Raw genomic sequence first — 23,756 nt, 5'->3', positions numbered from 1 at the left:
ATGGACTGGCATACAGCAGTCCGACGTAGGGGTGTGGTTCATCAACCCGTTGCTCTGGCCGTGGTAAAGTATTGGGCATGCCAATGATGTAACCAATGCGTGTGTCTCTGTTGTAGTGTCGGCGCCACCCGTCCCGCAATAGCCAATGTTGCAATGTAGAATGCCCCCGGATTGCGGGCTGAGACGAAGGTGTAAATAAGGGCGCGCAAGCACGCTCGGGGTCAGGGATCATTCATGCCAACTGCTGTGTGTGTCGTTATTACCGCATCATGAGCCAAAGGTCCACCCCTAACCACATCGCGAGTTCAGTCAGCCATGAACTCCACATCTGTGTCTGCCCTATCCTCACCATAGGCCTCACCATAGGCCTACACACACGTGGCTGCCCACCTTCAATGCACAACATCACAGTGTCGTTCTCAGGCTTGTGGACATGTGCAGACAGGCAGGACAATGATGTGTCGTAGGAGTGCAAGTGGTGCAACCGTGCAGCTCACACTAGTAAATGAGCTCGGGCGGAGGGAGGAGCAGCAGTGATGCTACGTAATACACAGTGATGCCTCTCATTTGCTACAAGCAGTGCATGTCAAACAGGAATCACTAAGTCACACATATCACACACCAGTGAACCAGTGAGCCTGCCAACCCATTATGCAGAACCAACTATTGACTCATGTCTCTCTGCACTGTCACAGGTGACCAAGGATATGCACTCTGCCCTTGGATGATGACACCCCTCCGAGCCCCGAACACACAGGCCCAGAGGCTGTACAATGTGGCCACCAAACGCACCAGGGGCATCGTGGAAAGCACATTTGGCGTATTGAAGTCATGTTTCAGGTACCTGGATATCATAGGTGGAAGGCTCCTCTACAGCCCAGACATCATGTGCAAGATGATCGTTGCATGTTGTGTGTTGCACAACATATGTGTACCCACCAATGCCCCATGGATACAAGTGCCAGATGCACCGGACGATGATGAGGAAGATGAGGCAGGTGGACCCCACCCCACTGCAGCCACAGCCGGAATAGCCTGTGGGAACATCATCATTGCCAATTTCTTCACATTAGCACGTCACATTGTCAGAGTCTTTAGCAATCATGGGACAGTCTTAAATGACCACAGGCACAGCATGTGCAAATAAATTCATTCCAACACACATTTCTTAGTGCATGTCACTCCTCTGTACAGGCACGTCACTCTGACAAGTGTAAGTGCAACATGTAGTGCCAACAGTCTCCTGATTTGAAAATAGATGGTGGGTGTGTCACCTCTATACAGAGAGGCTGTTTGGGGTGTCACGTTTTCGAAATGCCATTTCTGTGTGTCAAAGATAGTACGGAATTCCACTCATCAGCCTTTCAATTGTGTCCAGAATGATCACACATAGGCTGTCATTTGTGATCTACAGTTGACAACAGGCCTTCTTTTGGTGTCAGATATGTACCACCATGATCCAGGGATGCACCCTGTGACTCAAGTACCACGACATGAGCAACATGGACTTGAGGAGGAAACACTGCCCCTACATTCATCCAGGCTTTCATACTTGATTAATCATGGACATGACACATCTGAGTGTATTAGTTTGTATTATTCACGTTCAGGGTAGTGTTAAAGCTGTCTTAGTCTTGGACCATGCAGACACCACTTTCAATGTTGCCCCATCGAGGGCCAGCCGAGGGTTATTTGAAATTGACAAGTTACTTGGAAGGGGAAGAGTCCAGCCCACAGGCTGATTGCTGTGTCATTGATTTGCAAAGAATATATGTCAGTCCATGTCGAGGTGCAAGGTTAGTGTCGCTGAGTGTATCGGGAGACAGTGGAAGGTGTTAATCCAGGGCATGATGCAGAACCAAGCAGAAACAAGCCATATGGCAGAAATAAATAGATAATAAAATGTACTCTTCTGACAGGTAGGCAAGCGTGCTCTCAGCTCTGCCTGATCCTAACCCCTCCCCCCCAAATGCATCCACATTAACTGGGGTCAGCCCTCACCCGCACATTGTAGAGTCCAAAAATCCAGTTTTTCTGGTACAGTAATGAGTACACTATACGAGCCTATAAGACCCCAATTGTGAGAAAACAAACATTTCTATCACAAAACTTACTGTGCCTTCGGCCCATCCGGGAGCACTGTCCAGTTATTTGTTAACCTTTTAAAATGCTGGAACAATGGTTGTACCTGTTTCTTGAGATACTTCTGTTTCAGAGAAAAACAAAATATATAGTTAGCAATACTAATTTAATGTAGTTTAACTGCACAGGTGTTGTGAGCGACTTTGCAGCTATCACATGTGCAGGAAAATAATCAATGCCTCTGATACTAGTGAAACAAGCATTGGCATAGCCAATAGGTCTTGCTTTTAGGACCTTCTAAGTACTTAGTTATGCAGCACAATATGCTTGGTGAAACCACATCGACTGGTGCATGGCAAAAGACTTATAAGGTCCAAAAGGCGAGACCTATTGGCTATGCCAATGCTTGGTGTGGTTGTGTGTGTGTGGTTGTGTGTGTGTGTGTGGTTGTGTGTGTGTGTTTGTGTGTGGTTGTGTGTGTGTGGTTGTGTGTGTGTGGTTGGGTGTGTGTGGTTGGGTGTGGTTGGGTGTGTGTGGTTGTGTTTATGGGTGTGGTTGTGGGTGTGGGTGCAGTTGTGGGTGTGGGTGTGGGTGTGTGTGTGGATGTATGGTTGTGTGTGGTTGTGTGTGTGCGGTTGTGTGTGGTTGTGTGTGGTTGTGTGTCTGTGTGTGTGTGTGTGTGTGGTTGTGTGTGTGGTTGTGTGTGTGCTTGTGGTTGTGGTTGTGCTTGTGTGTGTGGTTGTGTGTGTGGTTGTGTGTGTGGTTGTGTGTGGGTGTGGGTGCAGTTGTGGGTGCGGGTGTAGTTGTGGGTGTGTGTGGATGTGTGGTTGGGTGTGGTTGTGTGTGTCATTGTGTGTGTGGTTGTGTGTGGTTGTGTGTGTGGTTGTGTGTGTGGTTGTGTGTGTGTGTGTGGTTGTGTGTGTGTGTGTTTGTGTGTATGGTTGTGTGTGTGGTTGTATGTGTGGGTGTGTGTGTGGTTGTATGTGGTTGTGTGTGGTTGTGTGTGTGTGGTTATGTGTGTGTGTGTGGTTGTGTGTGTGGTTGTGTGTGTGGTTGTGTGTGTAGTTGTGGTTGTGTGTGTAGTTGTGGTTGTGTGTGTGGTTGTGGGTGTGTGTGTGGTTGTGGGTGTGGTTGTGTGTGTGGTTGTGTGTGTGTGTGGTTGTGGGTGGCTGTGTGCGTGGTTGTGTGTGTGGTTGTGTGTGTGTGGTCGTGTGTGGTGGTGTGTGTGTGGTGTGTGTGTGGTTGTGTGTGTGTGGTTGTGTGTGTGTGGTTGTGGTTGTGGGTGTGGGTGTGGGTGTGGTTGTGGGTGTGGGTGCGGTTGTGGGTGCAGGTGCGGTTGTGTGTGTGTGGATGTATTGTTGTGTGTGGTTGTGTGTGTGGTTGTGTGTGTGTGGTTGTGTGTGGTTGTGTATGTACGGTTGGTTGTGGTTCTGTGTGGTTGTGTGTGCGTGGTTGTGTTTGTGGTTGTGTGGGTGCAGTTTTCGGTGCAGTTGTGGGGTTGTGTGTGTGGTTGGGTGTGGTTGTGTGTGTGGTTGTGTATGTGGTTGTGTGTGTGTGGTTGTGTGTGTGGTTGTGTGTGCTTGTGGTTGTGTGTGTGCATGTGGTCATGTGTGTGGTTGTATGTGTGGTTGTGTGTGTGGTTGTATGTGTATGGTTGTGTGTGTGTGCGGTTGTGTGGTTGTGTGTGTGTGTGGATGTGTGTATGGTGTTGTGTGTGGTTGTGTGTGTGGTTGTGTGTGTGTGGTTGTGCATGTGGTTGTGTGTGTGTGGTTGTATGTGTGGTTGTGTGTGTGGTTGTGTGTGTGTGGTTGTGTGTGTGTGGTTGTGTGTGTGGTTGTGTTTGTGTGTGTGGTTGTGGTTGGGTGTGTGTGGTTACATGTGTGGTTGTGTGTGTGTGTGTGTGGTTGTAGTTGTCTGTGTGTGGTTGTGTGTGTGGTTGTGTGTGTGTGGTTGTGGTTGTGTGTGGTTGTGTGTGTGGTTGTGGTTGTGTGTGGTTGTGTGTGTGGTTGTGTGTGTGTGGTTGTGGGTGTGTGGTTGTGTGCAGTTGTGTGTGTGGGTGTGTGTGTGCTGTTGTGCGTGGTTGTGTGTGTGTGTGTGTGTGTGGTTGTGTGTGTGTGGTTGTGTGTGCGTTTGTGTGTGTGTGTGTGGTTGTGTGTGTGTGGTTGTGTGTGTGGTTGTGTGTATTGTGTGTGTGTGGTTGTGTGTGTGTGTGGTTGTGTGTGTGTGGTTGTGTGTGTGGTTGTGGTTGTGTGCGTGGTTGTGGGTGTGTGGTTATGTGTGTGGTTGTGTGTGTATTTGCGTGTGGTTGTGTGTGTGGTTGTGTGGTTGTGTGTGTGGTTGTGGTTGTGTGTGGTTGTGTGTGTGTGGTTGTGGTTGTGTGTGGTTGTGTGTGTGGTTGTGTGTGTGTGCGGTTGTGTGTGTGGTTGTGTGTGTGGTTGTGTGTGTGTGGTTGTGTGTGGTTGTGTATGTACGGTTGGTTGTGGTTCTGTGTGGTTGTGTGTGCGTGGTTGTGTTTGTGGTTGTGTGGGTGCAGTTTTCGGTGCAGTTGTGTGGTTGTGTGTGTGGTTGTGTGTGCTTGTGGTTGTGTGTGTGCATGTGGTCGTGTGTGTGGTTGTATGTGTGGTTGTGTGTGTGGTTGTATGTGTATGGTTGTGTGTGTGTGCGGTTGTGTGGTTGTGTGTGTGTGGATGTGTGTGTGGTGTTGTGTGTGGTTGTGTGTGTGGTTGTGTGTGTGTGGTTGTGCATGTGGTTGTGTGAGTGTGGTTGTATGTGTGGTTGTGTGTGTGGTTGTGTGTGTGTGGTTGTGTGTGTGTGGTTGTGTCTGTGTGTGTGGTTGTGGTTGGGTGTGTGTGGTTACATGTGTGGTTGTGTGTGGTTGTGTGTGTGGTTGTGTGTGTGTGTGTGTGTGTGTGGTTGTAGTTGTCTGTGTGTGGTTGTGTGTGTGGTTGTGTGTGTGTGGTTGTGGTTGTGTGTGGTTGTGTGTGTGGTTGTGGTTGTGTGTGGTTGTGTGTGTGGTTGTGTGTGTGTGGTTGTGGGTGTGTGGTTGTGTGCAGTTGTGTGTGTGGGTGTGTGTGTGCGCTGTTGTGCGTGGTTGTGTGTGTGTGTGTGTGGTTGTGTGTGTGTGGTTGTGTGTGCATTTGTGTGTGTGTGTGGTTGTGTGTGTGTGGTTGTGTGTGTGGTTGTGTGTATTGTGTGTGTGTGGTTGTGTGTGTGTGTGGTTGTGTGTGTGTGGTTGTGTGTGTGGTTGTGGTTGTGTGTGTGGTTGTGGGTGTGTGGTTATGTGTGTGGTTGTGTGTGTATTTGCGTGTGGTTGTGTGTGTGGTTGTGTGGTTGTGTGTGTGGTTGTGTGTGGTTGTGTGTGTGGTTGTGGTTGTGTGTGTGTGGTTGTGGTTGTGTGTGGTTGTGTGTGTGGTTGTGTGTGTGTGCGGTTGTGTGTGGTTGTGTGTGTGGTTGTGGTTGTGTGTGGTTGTGGGTGTGTGGTTGTGGGTGTGGTTGTGGTTGTGTGTGGTTGTGTGTGTGGTTGTATGTGTGGTTGTGTGTGTGGTTGTGTGTGTGGTTGTGTGTGTGTGTGGTTGTAGTTGTGTGTGGTTGTGTGCGGGTGTGTGTGGTTGGGTGTGTGCGGTTGTGTGTGGTTGTGTGTGTGTGGTTGTGTGTGTGGTTGTGTGTGTGTGGTTGTGTGTGCTGTGTGTGTGTGTTGTGTTTGTGTGGTTGTGTGTGTGTGGTTGTGTGTGTGTGTGGTTGTGTGTGTGGTTGTGGCTGTGTGGTTGTGGTTGGGGGTGTGTGGTTATGTGTGTGGTTGTGTGTGTGGTTGTGTGTGGTTGTGTGTGTGGTTGTGGTTGTGTGTGGTTGTATGTGAGGGGTTTGGTTGTGTGTGGTTGTGTGTGTGCGGTTGTGTGTGGTTGTGTGTGTGGTTGTGGTTGTGGGTGTGGTTGTGTGGTTGGGTGAGGTTGTGGTTGTGTGTGTGTGTGGTTGTGGTTGTGTGTGTGTGGTTGTGTGTGTGGTTGTGTGTGGTTGTGTGTGTAGTTGTGTTTGTGTGTGTGGTTGTGGGTGTGTCTGTGGTTGTGGGTGTGGTTGTGTGTGGTTGTGTGTGTGGTTGTGTGTGTGTGGTTGTATGTGTGGTTGTGTGTGTGTGGTTGTGGTTGGGTGTGTGGTTGTGTGTGGTTGTGTGTGTGGGGTTGTGTGTGTGGGGTTGTGTGTGTGTGGTTGTGGGTGTGGTTGTGGGTGTGGTTGTGTGTGTGGTTGTGTGTGGTTGTGTGTGTGTGGTTGTGGTTGTGTATGGTTGTGTTTGTGGTTGTGGTTGTGTGTGTGGTTGTGGTTGTGTGTGTGTGGTTGTGTTTGTGGTTGTGTGTGTGGTTGTGGTTTGTGTGTGGTTGTGGCTGTGTGGCTGTGTGTGTGTGGCTGTGGTTGGGTGTGGTTATGGTTGTGTCGGTGTGGTTGTGTGTGTATGGTTGTTTGTGTGGTTGTGTGTGTGGTTGTGTGTGTGGTTGTGTGTGTGTGGTTGTGTGTGGTTGTGTATGTACGGTTGGTTGTGGTTCTGTGTGGTTGTGTGTGCGTGGTTGTGTTTGTGGTTGTGTGGGTGCAGTTTTCGGTGCAGTTGTGTGGTTGTGTGTGTGGTTGTGTGTGCTTGTGGTTGTGTGTGTGCATGTGGTCGTGTGTGTGGTTGTATGTGTGGTTGTGTGTGTGGTTGTATGTGTATGGTTGTGTGTGTGTGCGGTTGTGTGGTTGTGTGTGTGTGGATGTGTGTGTGGTGTTGTGTGTGGTTGTGTGTGTGGTTGTGTGTGTGTGGTTGTGCATGTGGTTGTGTGAGTGTGGTTGTATGTGTGGTTGTGTGTGTGGTTGTGTGTGTGTGGTTGTGTGTGTGTGGTTGTGTCTGTGTGTGTGGTTGTGGTTGGGTGTGTGTGGTTACATGTGTGGTTGTGTGTGGTTGTGTGTGTGGTTGTGTGTGTGTGTGTGTGTGGTTGTAGTTGTCTATGTGTGGTTGTGTGTGTGGTTGTGTGTGTGTGGTTGTGGTTGTGTGTGGTTGTGTGTGTGGTTGTGGTTGTGTGTGGTTGTGTGTGTGGTTGTGTGTGTGTGGTTGTGGGTGTGTGGTTGTGTGCAGTTGTGTGTGTGGGTGTGTGTGTGCGCTGTTGTGCGTGGTTGTGTGTGTGTGTGTGTGGTTGTGTGTGTGTGGTTGTGTGTGCATTTGTGTGTGTGTGTGGTTGTGTGTGTGTGGTTGTGTGTGTGGTTGTGTGTATTGTGTGTGTGTGGTTGTGTGTGTGTGTGGTTGTGTGTGTGTGGTTGTGTGTGTGGTTGTGGTTGTGTGTTTGGTTGTGGGTGTGTGGTTATGTGTGTGGTTGTGTGTGTATTTGCGTGTGGTTGTGTGTGTGGTTGTGTGGTTGTGTGTGTGGTTGTGTGTGGTTGTGTGTGTGGTTGTGGTTGTGTGTGTGTGGTTGTGGTTGTGTGTGGTTGTGTGTGTGGTTGTGTGTGTGTGCGGTTGTGTGTGGTTGTGTGTGTGGTTGTGGTTGTGTGTGGATGTGGGTGTGTGGTTGTGGGTGTGGTTGTGGTTGTGTGTGGTTGTGTGTGTGGTTGTATGTGTGGTTGTGTGTGTGGTTGTGTGTGTGGTTGTGTGTGTGTGTGGTTGTAGTTGTGTGTGGTTGTGTGCGGGTGTGTGTGGTTGGGTGTGTGCGGTTGTGTGTGGTTGTGTGTGTGTGGTTGTGTGTGTGGTTGTGTGTGTGTGGTTGTGTGTGCTGTGTGTGTGTGTTGTGTTTGTGTGGTTGTGTGTGTGTGGTTGTGTGTGTGTGTGGTTGTGTGTGTGGTTGTGGCTGTGTGGTTGTGGTTGGGGGTGTGTGGTTATGTGTGTGGTTGTGTGTGTGGTTGTGTGTGGTTGTGTGTGTGGTTGTGGTTGTGTGTGGTTGTATGTGAGGGGTTTGGTTGTGTGTGGTTGTGTGTGTGCGGTTGTGTGTGGTTGTGTGTGTGGTTGTGGTTGTGGGTGTGGTTGTGTGGTTGGGTGAGGTTGTGGTTGTGTGTGTGTGTGGTTGTGGTTGTGTGTGTGTGGTTGTGTGTGTGGTTGTGTGTGGTTGTGTGTGTAGTTGTGTTTGTGTGTGTGGTTGTGGGTGTGTCTGTGGTTGTGGGTGTGGTTGTGTGTGGTTGTGTGTGTGGTTGTGTGTGTGTGGTTGTATGTGTGGTTGTGTGTGTGTGGTTGTGGTTGGGTGTGTGGTTGGGTGTGGTTGTGTGTGTGGGGTTGTGTGTGTGGGGTTGTGTGTGTGTGGTTGTGGGTGTGGTTGTGGGTGTGGTTGTGTGTGTGGTTGTGTGTGGTTGTGTGTGTGTGGTTGTGGTTGTGTATGGTTGTGTTTGTGGTTGTGGTTGTGTGTGTGGTTGTGGTTGTGTGTGTGTGGTTGTGTTTGTGGTTGTGTGTGTGGTTGTGGTTTGTGTGTGGTTGTGGCTGTGTGGCTGTGTGTGTGTGGCTGTGGTTGGGTGTGGTTATGGTTGTGTCGGTGTGGTTGTGTGTGTATGGTTGTTTGTGTGGTTGTGTGTGTGGTTGTGTGTGTAGTTGTGTGTGTGTGTGGTTGTGTGTGGTTGTGGGTGGTTGTGTGTGTTTGGGTGTGTGGTTGTGTGTGGTTGTGTGTGTGGTTGGGTGTGGTTGTGTGTGTGTGGTTGTGGGTGTGTGTGTGGTTGTGGTTGTGTGTGGGGTTGTGTGTGTGGTTGTGTGGGGTTGTGTGTTGTTGTGTGTGTGTCGTTGTGTGTGTGGTTATGTGTGTGGTTGCGTGTGTGGTTGTGGGTGTGGTTGTGTGTGTGGTTGTGTGCATGTGTGTGGTTGTGTGGATGTGTGTGGTTGTGTGTGTGGTTGTATGTGTGATTGTGTGTGTGGTTGTGTGTGTGTGTGGTTGTGTGTGTGGTTGTGGTTGTGCGTGTGTTTGTGGTTGTGTGTGTGGTTGTGGTTGTGTGTGTGACAGTAATACTAAAAGCATCTCAAAATGAAGGAACATAGACATCGAGTTTGTGGAAAGAGAATGCACGTTGTAAGTCAAACGGGCACAGCAAAGCATTAACACAACAACAAAACAAACAAGATCACTTAGCGAAGACTGAGTGCTGATAATGGATACACACAGCCCATCATCTTAAGAGTTCGATTGCAGCCAATGTGCACTCAAACCTGCCCCCTCCTTGTGAGTTGCACCCCATATTTCATGAGTTGTAACTGCTGCACCCACCATCGGGCTTTGAGATCTAAAGCGCTACATAGGTCTAATCGCCAACATGCTGTGCTTTTAAAGAGAATGTGCCAAAAGCTTCCAGCTTCCTCAGCATGTAATCATGAAAGTGCCAACGAAAGGACTCCCTGAATGGTGCAACGGACATGAAGCAGCCCCTGTGATCAGAAATAAACACTGTGAACGTTGTCCAGTTTCACAGTAACATTTCCTTAATCTTCTTAAAGTCACAAAACAGTAATACTAAAAGCATCTCAAAATAAAGGAACACAAACATCGAGTTTGTGGAAAGAGAAAGCAAATCGAACAGGCTCAGCAAAGCATTAACACAACAACATGTTCTTTGATGTTTGATGTTCTTTGAACGAAACATGAAAGGGTCGCTGTAGCTCTAGGCTGGCCATGGTAGCATTTTTTGAGCCCTCACAAAAAGTCTCGCCAGATCAGCGCATGCGCTGGGTCAGGCGAGACCTAAAATTGAGCACTATGATGCTAGGAGGGTGCATTCGTTTTTTGAGGTCTGTTTTTTGATAGAATAGCTGTCAAAAGAGTTCTTGTGTGCAATATACTTTCAGTGGACCTGTGGCTTACCCCGCAGCCATTGACTTTTTTAGACCTGTGTCTTTCAGTCATTGGCTTGATACTTTGTTAATCCCAGGTGTGCTTCTCCCAAAGAGTATTCTTCTTTCTTCTGATGCGATTGGTTGTCATGTTGTGTCTTTCCACTTTCAGTGCTTGCACTGAACAGTATGATGGAGTTATTTTCAATTATAGCTCTCTCTGTTCGCTCCTGATGGTTCCCTCCCATGTGTCCCACTCTAATGTCTTCATGCTCATCTTTGCTGCTTGCTACCCCGACTCATTCTACGATCCCTACCTCTTTCCTTTGTGTGCTAATTCCTTATTGTATCCCTCGATACTGTTCCTGCCTTTTCTCTGGTGGCTCCTCATCCCCAGCCTGTCATCCTCTTGTGTCTTTCTGACTGTTCCTTCCTCTTTCCCTGGTGTGTTTCTTGTTCACCTCGGGCCCAGGCCCCTGTCATTGCTCACACCCATCCTTCCATTCAGGCATCTTCTACAAAGTGCCAAAAGGATGGCTATTTTTTCATTTCATAGAAACTAAAGGTGGGCTTCACTGAAGGCTCCCTTGCCTTCAATACAGTCCTCTTTTTGTTTCCATGGAAAAAGAAGGTCACGTGGCAAGGGAACCTTCATTATTGTTCTTCCTTTCTTTCTATATCATAGAAACTAAAGCAGGGCTATGATGAAAGCAAGCTACTTGCCCGTGGCCTCCAAGTGGCCTAGAAACAAAATCAGGACAGAATCAAAGGCAACGGAGCCTTCATTATAGGACGCTTGTTTATTCTCTTACTTTAATGTGCTTATACTGCATACGTCCACACAATAAACCCAGACATATTTATGTAGGCAAAACTTGTTAATGTAGCTTCGTTAGCTACTTAATGCTACATTAACGTCTCCTAGGAGTGGGGCCTTTTCATTTAGGCTTTGTGAATGTGTGCAATACGGTGCTCTGAACCATTTCATCAATGATGCTTTCCTATTTCGCCTGTGGATCAAAGAACAATGTTTACTTGAGTTGCTGCTCCCAGAATGTCATCTAGTTAGATACTTTTCAAACCTTAGCGAGATGTGTCTAGTGGTTGTGGGTGTAAAACTACTAAACCACTAGACCACCAACTTTGAAACCAACACCCCAAGTTCTAAATGTGACTCTTGTACCAACCAGAAATCTACGTTAATAACCTTGGGCTGTACTGTGATCCTGATGTTAGTATTGTTCAGGCACAGAACAGGCCTATGCAGTGGCGTAAAGTGGGGGAGGGGGGCCAAAGGGTCTGTGGCCTCGGGCGCAAAATTTTAGGGGTGCAAACTATTTTTTTTTCTTTTTACATTTGGGCCGGCAAGTGCTAACGATCCACGGGTTAGGGGGCGCAATACTTGCCTTGCCCCAGGTGCTGGCGACCCACGCTGCACCGCTGGGTCTAGGCCTTCGTTTTTTATCTGAAGCTTTGCTATCTGCAGAGCATACATTAAGTCGGAAATTCTCCCAGTTAGGACTGGGCATGAGCTGCAGACAACGAGCTTGGAAAAAAGAGCCCTGAATGCCTGTGTCTGCGAGCTGAGTTGTCTTCGATTCATACATGAACTCGCACCTCCCCGGTCCCTGAAATTATGTTTGGTGCACACCCAGGGGCAGATTTACAAGCCCCTTGCCCACTTTTGCATCATTTTTCCCATGTTACTAATGAAGCAAAAGTGGTGCAGGGGGCTTGTAAATCTGCCCCCCTGTCAGTATCTGCCGCTCCTGGATACCACTGCCATGCAGATAACACAATTTCATAAATAAAGCCCTGCACCCTGGAGAAAAATAATAGGTAAGAAAATCCAATCAAGTTGTTCAAGTTTCTTGTAACTTCTTTGTTTTATATTCCAGAAAGCTTTTATGTTTTTATTATTCATATTCAAATTGTTACAGCGTGACTAACATGCTGAGTGCATGTTTTGATTAACTAATTTCGAATCGGTAAGAATCGCAATTTGGAAATCGCACTTCCTAATTTATGTAGGTCTGGCCCAACGTCATTCAATACCTGTGAACTCCTGTGGAGTGCTGAAACCAGAGATTTCCCTTACCTAAAATTGTAAATGCGTACGTTTGTTTCCCCCACCTAGGTTTGCTGTTTAAAAAAGACAAACACATACACACAAAGCTGAAGTTGGCCAGTCACAATCATTCCGCAACTTATGACATGTCTGAGCTGGAATTGTATTATGCAACCAGTAAAGCATAATTACGCTCTCATCACTTTGCCTTATGTCACACCCTGCCAGATCATAGGTTTCCAGAAAAAAGAGAAAGGATTAAATTACAAAGCCAATTATTTATAAACAACTAAGTGGCTAAACATTCATCCAGTTATCTGCAGGTAGAATGTTTTTCTAAGGCATATCTTGTGGCTTGCATTTTGCTCATGTCTTGAAGGTGGTGCATTTAAAGGCGCGTCCCATACCATCATGGATCCATACACACTGCTGCGATCCAACATCAGCTTGAAGTAACTCAAGTTGATCAGCGCCGCCTGCCATGGCATGTACTCGGTCTGACTGGAGAGAAATTTGGTGGTATCGAGGGCAGACGTTATGCTTTTACGTTGAGCTCTGAAAGCAAAATAAGCTGGCATTAGTACACACCTTCTTTTTATAATAAAACATTACATTCATTTTTTTCCCGACCACAAAACGGTTTAACATCAAGGAATTCCTGAAGCCATCATCTTAATAGTTTTTAAACAAATTTAAGTACAGCACAGAATATATTTCTAAAAAGGAACAAGAAAACAGATGAAGCAATAGACACCTTTCAAGTAGAGTTTGGCGTGCCAAAATATTTACCGGAAGTACCGAGCCCTGAAACTGTGTGCTATGTAAACTATAGAGCAGACCTTACATAAACTCTACAATTCAAACAAGGGTCTTTCTTTCACATGTCGAAGCTTTGACACTGAAACGTCACATTAACGCACTACACTAAGAAGTACTTATTAAACATGAACTTAGATCTATTCCATCTCCACCCTGGCAACAGTGTCATTATTTAGTGAACCAAGAGGCAAGACAGTTGCCATATACACCTTGTTTGTGACCCAAATTATTGTATAGCAACATTATAGTCTATTAAATCAAACACAGTAGGTTTTCGTACAACTGGTATTCTAAACTCACATATTTGAAAGTGCTGTCATACAAAGTTTTGGTAACATATTTGCCTACATTCACATAAGTGGCTGAGCCAGCCGTGGCCCGTCCAGAGGGGCTGAGGGGCCACACCCCCTCACCTTTCACCCCTCACAAACAGTGTCTGTCAGGCTGAGCAAAGGTCGGCCTGACAGACACTGTTAATTTTCAGGTCAGTCAGCCAGGAGCTTGACATGTGCTAAATGTGCAGGCGCCTGGCTGCCTGAGCTGAACTTTGCTGGGCATGACCTCCTCAGCTCAGCAAAGGTCCTTGAGTCCTCCCCCTCAGTGACGAAGGGTAACGTAACTCATTGCCTTACACCTGGTCGCTCAAGGTCGAGTGTCAATCAGTGACACTTCATCACAAAGTGGGGTGGGGTCAGCAGTCTCACTGACACCACACCAGTTCACCTACATTTTTTTTATAGGCACAGGAAGATTAAGTGAATTGCAAAGGATCACAGGATGTTAAGCTGATGCCGTGACTCGAGCCTGGTTACCCAGTTTCAAAAGTGGTAGCTCTGGCCATAAGGCCACAACCTGGGCAGTGCAATGGAGGCAGGTAGAGGTCAAATGAAAGCTCGGCTAATCATATGCCTGAGGTTCCAACATGACCTTGATCTGAGCCAGACTTCAGTCTTCAGGCTATAGCCTGGCTCGAGCTTTCAGTCGCTCGCCCACCTGTGAAGTAAAGTCTTAGCTTCAACACCCTACAATAATTTGCAGAGGTGCTGGTGCAGTGGCAGCTGTCCCAGAGGTGTGAAAAGCTCACTATAACACAATACGGCCATCTTTTCTACATAACAAGAGCAGAAGGACCGTTGACTCCAACACCACTGGTGCTTATACCATTACTGCACCACAAGTGTCTTTTAAGTATTGTGTGCACTGTTGAAAGTCTTCCAGACCATGCCTCATGTTCTGGAAACCACACTCAAAAGTAGTTACTCTCCCCCATAATTAGTGAAATAGGTGTGGCATTACATGTGTGTTTTAGTTATTCAAGCTTCCCATCAGAACAGTGTAAGAGTTTTTGCAACACTAAAAGCAGTGATAATGTAAGTGGCTACATAACATAACAAATCTCAACATCCCCCTGTCGTATACCGCTATCCTGCATTCAGGACACAGTTACCTACAAGTGAGTTCATTATAGGACTCTCAGAACTCAAATTCAATAGAGTATGGTTTCAGAGTTGACAAATGTACTTTACTAGATTCCTACAAATGAAACCAAATGGTGAATTCTGAAGCAATGTTTGATAGCTTCCCACATGACCCCTCTCACTTGGCTTGACCACTACATACATACATTTCTAGATACCCACCCACCAAGCCGCCCCACTAGAAAAACCAAAAGGGTTATCAAGACACTAAGGCAAAATATCTATAGAAAACTGGGTCAAGACCCTACAGGAACGCCCACTCAACCATATCAGGAACCTCAATGTCAAAACCGAGCTCTTCAATAAACGCTCACCCACTCTGTCAACCGCACGGCTTCCACCAGAAACACGATGTACATAAGCAGCCAATGACCTAGTTGGTACACAAACAACATCAGGGAGTTCAAGCACCACTGCAAGATCCACACACACAGCTGTTCTCAATCCTCTACCACCACCAACTTTGAGACGCAAAGAAAAAGGCTCTAACTCTCAGACTCAGAGCCAGCTCCGGCAAATGCAAAGAACTCTTCACCACCATCAAGTAGTTCTCCTATCCCACAGCTGCCAACAAGGACCTCATCCCATCCCAAGCACTCTGGAATGAGCTCTCATACTTCTCTGAACAGAAGGCTGCCAGATTTACAGCACATTCGGCTCTCAGCATACCAATACAAACTCCCCCGACCTGCTGGACACCTCCTTCAATGCCAAACAGCAGTTAAACATCTGGAATCTCCTCTCGAATTAATAAATCCTCTCCTTAATGAATACCACAACAACCACAAATTTCACAACAAATTTTCGAACATAAACACTCTTCTAAAGCACTCTTTAAAATTGTTCGAGAACTTTGCATTCCCCCTGGCCTTACATCAAATTTGTCACCGTCACAGGAAAGATGCAACGAAATTAGTGATTTCTTTTTCGATAAAATCGATAAAATTTATTCATCCTTCCCAAGTACCGATCCGGTAACGCCAGAGCAGCACACCGATGCAGAGCCCTGCACATTGGCTAGCTGTCCTGCCTTCGGACCTTTCTCAGAAGAGCAAGTAGCCAAGGTCATGTCTGAAATTAAATCTGGCTCCCCACTGGATCCATGTCCACACCACATATTCCTTCAAATAATTCCTCTCATTGGTCCAATAGTGACACAAGTTTTAAACATGTCTCTTGACCAGGCGAAATTTCCAACTATTTGGAAAACAGCAGTGGTTACGCCTTTACTAAAAAAAGTAGGTACAGATATAAAAAACCCAGCTAACTACCGACCCATATCACAGTTACCATACCTCTCAAAAGTATTGGAGAAACTGGTGAATAAGCAACTCTCACAATTTCTGGAAGCCAATAACTTGCTTGATGTTTCACAGACGGGCTTCAGGTCCAACAACAGTACTGAAACAACCCTTTTGGCAGTACTTGACGACATCAGAAACCAGGTGGATAGGGGTAAAACGGTGGCCCTGATACTGTTAGACTTATCAGCGGCTTTCGATACCGTATCCCACAACCTCCTGATAAAAACATTAGCTGCTAAAGGAATACAGGGAAAAGCCCTGACGTGGTTGAATTCCTTCTTAACGGACAGATTGCAATCGGTTCGACTTGGCGGCTATTCTTCCATTCCTCGAAAGATTAAATATGGTGTACCACAGGGGGCATCATTAAGCCCAACGCTATTTAATGTTTACGTCTCCTCACTAGCTACGATCGGGAAGAAGTGGGGCGTGGACATCTGCTCATACGCAGATGATACGCAACTTATGATTGCATTAAACAGTGAAGACGGCACTAAAACCAGATTACACAACTGTCTCTCTGAACTATCTAGCTGGATGCAAAACCACTGTTTGAAGTTAAATGCCGACAAATCGGAGATTTTGCTATTCGGCGCTTCCCAGCAGCTTTGGGATGATACCTGGTGGCCCAACAGTCTTGGCACACCCCCCAAACCAACTCAGAAGGCGAAGAATCTACGAGTCCACATTGACAATGCTTTGTCAATGAAAGACCATGTATCAATTACTTGTGGTAAAGGCTTCGCACTTTTGAAAATGCTTCGAAGAGTATTTCCCTGGATTCCCTTGGAATGCAGAAAGATCTTAGTCCAATCACTATTAATTAGTAGACTGGATTACGGGAATTCCCTATTCGTCGGCATGGCAGATTACCTATTTTCAAAACTACAGCTTGTTCAGAATGCGGCAGCAAAAGCTGTATGTAACAAGAGAAAATATGACTCAGCGACCAGCTGCCTGAGAACCCTACACTGGCTCCCAATGAGAGAAAGGGCCGCCTTTAAAATACTGTGCATTACTCACAGAGCACTGCACGACACTGGCCCGAATATTCTACAACATAGAGTCAATTTCTATGTACCAAACAGAAACCTCCGATCCCAAACCACCGCAAGAGCGGTAACCACCCGTATAAAAAAGGTCAGGACGGGAGGCCGTGCCTTTTCACACTTAGCCGCAAATCTGTGGAACAATTTATCAATAGATCTAAGACTCACTGATGATTACCTCACCTTTAGGAAAAAACTTAAAACCATGTTGTTCCCTAACACTCGTTAACTCTCCTGTCTATTCTCGGCAGCACTCTGCACTCTGTTAATCTTAGCGCCATGATATCCTTTGGGATGAATGTCAGCGCTTTAGAAATATCCTTACCATTACCATTACCATCCACTCAGGAGCCCCCTCGGACCCATACCCCCACTTCATATACAAGCTTGGAAGAACCAACATCTTCCCTGCGTCCACCGATATCATCAACACCTACATAACCATCCCCACATTCCTGTATTGTTGGGAAAATGCAAAAGTCCACACATTATTGAAGAAACCAACAGTGGACCCCAACACCCTCAGCAGCTACAGACCCATCTCGCTCCTGCCTTTTCCAACTGAAGTCATTGAGAAAGCCATCAATACCCAACTTGCAGACCACCTAGAGCTCCATCAACTCCTAGACAGCTCTCAATCAGGCTTTTGAACCAACCATAGCACAGAGACAGCCCTCATTGAGGCCACCGATTACATCAGAAGCATCCTTGACCGAGGAGAAATGGCTGCACTCCTCATCCTTGACCTCTCCTCAGCTTTCGATATGGTCTCCCATAAGTTACTCATCAGAAAGCTTTAGCACTTGGGAATCTGTGGACTGGCCCTTAAGTGAATATCCTCCTTCCTCATGAATAAAACTGAATGAGTTAGACGTACACCCTACACCTCAAACCCCAAGAAACTTATCTGTGGAGTCCCTCAAGGCTCATCGCTCAGCCCAGCACTCTTCAACGTCTGCATGACACTTTTGCAGACATCGTTAGAGCCCACATTATCAACATAGTATCCTATGCTAATGGCACACAAGTCATCCTCTCCCTTATCGACTCAAACAACACCTGGAAAGTAAACTTTGTTAACTCCATGAGCATCGTCGCTGCTTGGATGAAAAACAACTGACAAAACCAAAGTCCTTATATTTGGCAGAAACCACTCTCCCTGGGCTGGCTCTTGGTGACCCCTTGAGCTTGACTCCCCACCCACCTCTGTCGACCATGACAAGAACCTTGGGGTCATTCTGGACACGAACCTCTCCATGAGCACACAGATCAATGCTTGCCCATCCTAAGAATGCCACACAAGACTTTCAAGTGGATCCCACTGAGTGAATACCAGACAAATGGTCACCCAGGTAAACTTGATTGCAGAAACACAATCTACATCCGAATCCCAGCCCATGTCCTAGTCCAACTCCAAACCACCCAAAGCACTGCCACCAGACACATCCTGAACATCCCATGAAATAACCACATCTCTCCATACCTGAGAATCTCCACTGGCTCCCAGTCCAGAAAAGATATAAGTTCAAGCTACTCACCCACACCTATAAAGCTCTCAACAACAATGATCCAGCTTACCTGAACCACCTACTCAACTTCTACCAACCCACCAGACACCTTTGATCTGCATCTCAGGCAAATGCACACCTCACTTGCATCAAGAAGACAAGAAGCAAAGGACGCTCCTTCTCATACCTTGCATCCAAAACCTACAGAAACACTTCAGACCCACTCCCTCTCTCGTGGACTTCCAAAGGAACCTCAAGACATGGCTATTTCAGACAAAGCAGGCATACTCTCCTCTTCCACTCTCAGGCAGCCCTACTCAGTGCCTGGATACCCTCACAGGTGATTATCCACGCTCTACAAATTCACATTACATACCATGGCATTTAAGGTGATTAGTTGTTCACACTGTCCCTTGGGCTGAGCCAGGCTTTGTGCCTTGGCCATGCAGAGCTTCAAAGACTTAACAGCAACTGGAAGATCACTATTAATCAGCACAGATTTTCCATAATCTAGTGCGTAGTCCCTTCGCTGGTTGAAGTAGCACATCTATAATTATTCTTCTATGCATTCTCATCTATCATCAAAAGCTCATGATACAAAATGGCGCTGGTACACAAAATGGCGCCGAAATGTTAACATACATAAAACAGTATGAAGGCATAATTTGTATTCTAACAGTGTACCACTAGCTCTATCTTAGGGCAGAATGATGTTGCCTTTTACTGAAAATGATGCCCTATGAAAAGATTTGTCTGAAAACACAATGTGCTGCAAAAGTTTGAAGGTTTGCCCTTGGGTCAGGGAGTGTCTAGGAGTCACATCCATCCATTAACTAATAGCATCTCACACCGAGCTCCTCAGAACACTTTCTGTTGAAGAAAAACAAAGGACAGGATCTGTAACCTGTCTGGAGACGTTAAGGGCTGGACCTGCTCCCGCCTATACCCATGGCTCAGAAGTAGACTCCAAGCATCGGTTGGCTGACTTCCCATGTGGCTAAAGCAGCATAAAAAGCAGCATGAGGACTTTTTACTGGAGTGATCAGTTGACCAGTTGCAAATGGAACTGGACTAGAACTTGGTGATGCCTTCTGTTGGAATGTCCTGGCCTCTAAGTGTTCCTGAGGACCCAAGATTCTTGGAGGTGGCAAATAGGGAATGTCCTAGAAATTATCAAAATTTTAGGCTTAGAACACTTTTGGACTTCCAAGACATCAAGAGCTTCAGCGGGACCTCAAGGCAGAGGTGTTTGATTGCAGAAGGCTTACCCTGCTGGAAGATTTTGAGCACCTAAAAAAAAGTGCTCAAAATGCAAAGCCCCCTCATCATTCAGATACTTTTGGCATTTAATCTTGGTCAAGATTTCTATCTTTACAAGATAGAAATCTTGACCAAGATTAAATGCCAAAAGTATCTGAATGATGAGGGGGCTTTGCATTTTCCCACTCAGAAGTTTTCTAACCAAAACCTATGGCTTCAGTGGGATGTTGTCAAATGGTTATCTAACTTTGAGAGGACTTTACCGATAAAGCCTTCAACCTTGCCCTCATACAGGATTTCAAATTCTTCATAGAAGACTATGTCATGAGGTAAAAACGTTGATCAAGATGATGGCCTGGTGTATACCACCTCTGCTCCTTAATGGTAGGTTTGAAATGTTGCCTTGGCCTTGGTCAACCACAAACAGTAGGTTCTGTTTGCCTCGTTCTTGGTGCTATTATTCTAACAACTTTGAAAATACATATCTTCAGTCTCCCTTATTGGTTATTCATTAGTTTGGTGCTAGGTTTCTCATAAAAAAATCAAATTTTTATAAAGTGGGTATTTTATTTTTTATTGTGTTGTATTTTGAATATTTGACTGTTTTAGTGTGGTTAAATACTTGACACAATAAGCCTGTTTGCTATGTGCCAAAGCTACCAGAAGTCGATCTCTGGTTTAAATTATTAAAACTCTGTGTTTGACCTTGAAACATTGTTCGACGTATTACCTGTATAGGACTCACATCCTCCTCAACTAATTTCTGATGTTCTTACAGGGCCTTCTTGCCAGACTGTAAGATCAACCTCTCATCCAAGATGGGTATCGGCCAAAGTGGACAGCATTGGTGCTATTGTCCTAAAGTCTTCAAAAGAACCAAAGATAGATATGTGGCTAACCAGCAAATCTAAAATCCATCCCTTCCGTAATTTGGATGATGCCCAAAAATGCTCACTGCTTAAGGCTGATTGCTGCTCCTGTGAAAGATTTACACCTTATTCTTTGTTCAAGTGAAAACTAATAAAATCATGTTTTTGGGGAGTTGAGGAAGTGTTTTGAACTCACAAGAAATGCAGCAAACATCAGAGATGGTAAAGTCAGGTGAAGTCCTCTGATTTAAAATTCAAGATTAAGTGGTAGGCCAGGCACAAGTGCTGAATTCCTGCTGCTGTATGCCCCAATGCTGGAATATCCTGCAGCAGGGACTTGGACTGTTTTAGAGAATGAAATCATCCAGGTGACCTGAAGTGTAGATACTGCTAGGAGAGGGACATATAACAGTGCAAGGGGATAGAACGGGAGGCAGTGGTCTGTAAACAGGACGGTGATTTCAACTGGTCATAGTACGATGAGGACAGTGTGGGGGGGTGGCTGAGAGGGCTCAGGAGACAGAGGCAGCACAATTAACCGGCTACATGTGTTCATCCAAAGCCTGCTGCTGCAGGAGTAATAGCTATTGATTACTGGGCAGAGACAGCATTACATTTTAGAATAATGTTTTGCTAGTTTAAACATGTGCAATTCTGTTAAAGTTTAAAAAATACATTTTGCAAACTTGCAAGTCATGATACTTCATTTAGCACAATGTTTTCATCTCTGGCAAATCCTGTATCTGACACACTCTCATAACCTACAAATTAGACTAAAAAAAACAATTGAATTTTGAATTTATTATATTTGCATAGTTACTGAAATCCAATGAAATACAAAAACATCGATTGAAACCATAAGGCCATAATAAAATATTAATTGCACGTTTGTGAATTTCATAGCCAATTAAAACTTTAAAGAAATTAGATCACTGACAAGATAAGAGCACTTTGGTGCTAGTGCAACTTGCTGCCGGTGTAGGCAATGCAGTCAGTACAGAGTTCATTGCCGAATCAGCTGGTGCAGTCTGACCAGAGAGATGCAATATGGAGGGTCCAATCTGTATACTTGATGAGGGCTTCCCGGTTCTACCTTAATTGGAACGGCCTCTGATCTTGAGTTGAATGAAGTTACACTATAATCGCTGGTGTTTAAGTTGGAGGCAATTTTTTGTGCCTAGGCCTACTTAGAGTGATGTCCAGTAGGACTGCTCCTAAACCCAGGTGAGGCTTGATTTTGTACTGGCATTTTTTGCTCGACTAATGCAGGAAATCTTACTAATCTGCAGTTTAGTTGTGGTGTTGCTGGGTCAAAGCATGCCAAAACTGCTTGCCTCCTTGAGCGAATACCCCTTTGATTGAAGGGGATTTTAAGCAGCTGTCTCCTTTCCTGCAGCAACTCCTTGCAGCAGCATAGGAGATGAGTGATATCTCTCCGGTCGTTTTTGCACAGGCTGCAAGAAATTGGGGTTAACACCCGCTTCCACAGTGGAAGGTTCTGGGTGCACGGGATCATGCCAAGGCGAAGCTTTAAGAATTTTAGTTTATGAAATTTTGGGTATCCCAAATTAAAATATTTTTGAGGGGCTAGATCTTGTAGTTAATTCAAAGTCATCCAAGTGTGAGATCTGGCCGAAAAGGCAGCTTTATCCTCCACCAAAGACAGTTGTTTCAAAGATTTCCAGACCTGTTTATTAAAGGCTAGATGATAGATCTGTGTATTCCAAAGAGCCAAGAGCCCAGTGCTTGCCAGATTCTCCTGAAGGTAGCTTTTTGCAGGGGAATTTTCCCTCTGTTGGAGGTCTTGCCATAAGATCTGATTTAAAGTATTTGGGGGCGATTATATGATCTTATTCCATCAGATGATGTATGCTCTGTACCTGGCCCATGATTGCTTCAATAGGCCAAACTCCAACCTTAGTTGTGCCGGGGAGGTATAGTTTGAGAGGCTAAACATAGTTCTATCTGCTTTGACTAAAACAATTGTATCCTGCTGCAAATGAGAAATCTCCAAATGAAAATGTTAGACCTACATATCGGTTATAAAGATACTGAGCTACAAAAATACTAAGGCAAAAACACTAACTACCAAAATGTTTTTTTCTATGTTTATAAAATTTACCAACATTTATTATCATAATACCAACAGGCAAAAATATAGAAGTTTAAAAAAAATCTACAATCAAAATATTGACAACAGTAATATACATATTTAAAATTAACTGAAGTAAATATTGACTACAAAAATATATTGTACCGAAAACGTAAATATATAATTTACAACCATGCACATATAATAAATAAGACTATAATATAACTTAACCATAGTCCTTAAAATATTTGAAAATACTATTTCGCTCAAACTTCAATTAGGTTATATTTATTTCTTCAGAGATGTATACACCTATGATTGAAAACTAAATAAAAAAAATCCATCCATTCTAAACAAGTATAGTTTTTTACAAGTTTGATAAGCTAATATAAACAAAATTGCATTTCTTCAAAACAAATTGCTCTTTTTAATTTAGAAAATTCATAAATTTTGCAAAAATATGAAAATATTTATTTTTAAATATCTATATGTTTTGTTTGCACAAATACATATATTTGAAATATATATTCATTATTAATTCACCAATATTATTCTTTATAAGTAAAAAAAATATTCAATAACATCAACAAAATTAATTAATTAAGAGAAAAATACAAAAATGTGTAAACAATTTGCATTATATAAATTAATTGCAATCAAAAACATATATCTGTATATACTTATATCTATTTATATATCTATATCTGTATCTATAATTATATAGATATATTTATATATCTAAGAACGGAAGCAGGGAATTGTGGGTAGCTCCCAAGCTTAGGTGGAGAGCAGCTCCTTTATATGGTGTGCCCTACAACACTGCCAGCACTTCTTTGTATCTGCTCACTCTCTAGTGGAGTTTTTCAGCCTAGGATTAGTACAGTGCCATTCATGCCAAGCTAGGGATCAACGTTTTTAAGTATAGGACGAACAAGTGCCAACCAAGTTGAGCTGAAAAGTGACAAAAGCTTTTTACCACTTCAGGCACAGTATTACAGTTTTGGATTGAATAAAAGCAACCCTAGACACATTGTTTTGCTCTGATTACAGCTCATCTGAGAGGTATAGCTTTGTCCAGACTGAAGTGAGCACCAACTATCAGTCATAAAGAAAATACCATTTAGTGCCACTTAAATTATGCCATTCATTCATTACTGTATCTGATATTTAAACCATAAAAGTATATCAGATCATTAATATTAATAAAAATACAATGAAACACCAAATATAAAGTCATTTAAAATACTTGAGTCAAGCAGTGCAAAACAGGCCATTCCATAAAAGACATAGACCCTCATTTCAATGTCGATCTGTGTTGCCTCCGGCCGACATCATTTAATTGAAGGAACTGCCCGACGATAGGTCAGCAGTTTCTACCGCGCAATTGGAATGCAATTGCACATGGTAAGGTCGCAAACTTCCATTTTGCAATGGGAGTTTGTGCAGCGGACTGAAATCACCCACAACACACGCT

The 23,756-nt window shown here is 44.9% G+C and overlaps 1 protein-coding gene across 3 annotated transcripts in view; it reads right to left on the bottom strand.

The window, feature by feature from the left end:
• LOC146860512 (aminopeptidase N-like) overlaps positions 1-23,756 on the bottom strand; it is an 832,137-nt gene that overhangs the window by 323,725 nt on the left and 484,656 nt on the right. For all 3 annotated transcript variants that reach the window (XM_085644423.1, XM_085644424.1, XM_085644425.1), the window contains 2 exons: positions 12,311-12,458; positions 2,115-2,206 (listed from right to left, as the gene is read on the bottom strand). In XM_085644423.1, the coding sequence (XP_085500549.1) occupies positions 2,115-2,206; positions 12,311-12,458 (240 nt within the window). The remainder of the gene's footprint in view (positions 1-2,114; positions 2,207-12,310; positions 12,459-23,756) is intronic.

This window comes from Triturus cristatus, chromosome 3_1 (genome assembly GCF_964204655.1).
Source record: "Triturus cristatus chromosome 3_1, aTriCri1.1, whole genome shotgun sequence".
In the NCBI taxonomy this organism is placed as follows: Eukaryota; Metazoa; Chordata; class Amphibia; order Caudata; family Salamandridae; genus Triturus; species Triturus cristatus.
This window is presented reverse-complemented; position numbering and strand designations above follow the sequence as displayed.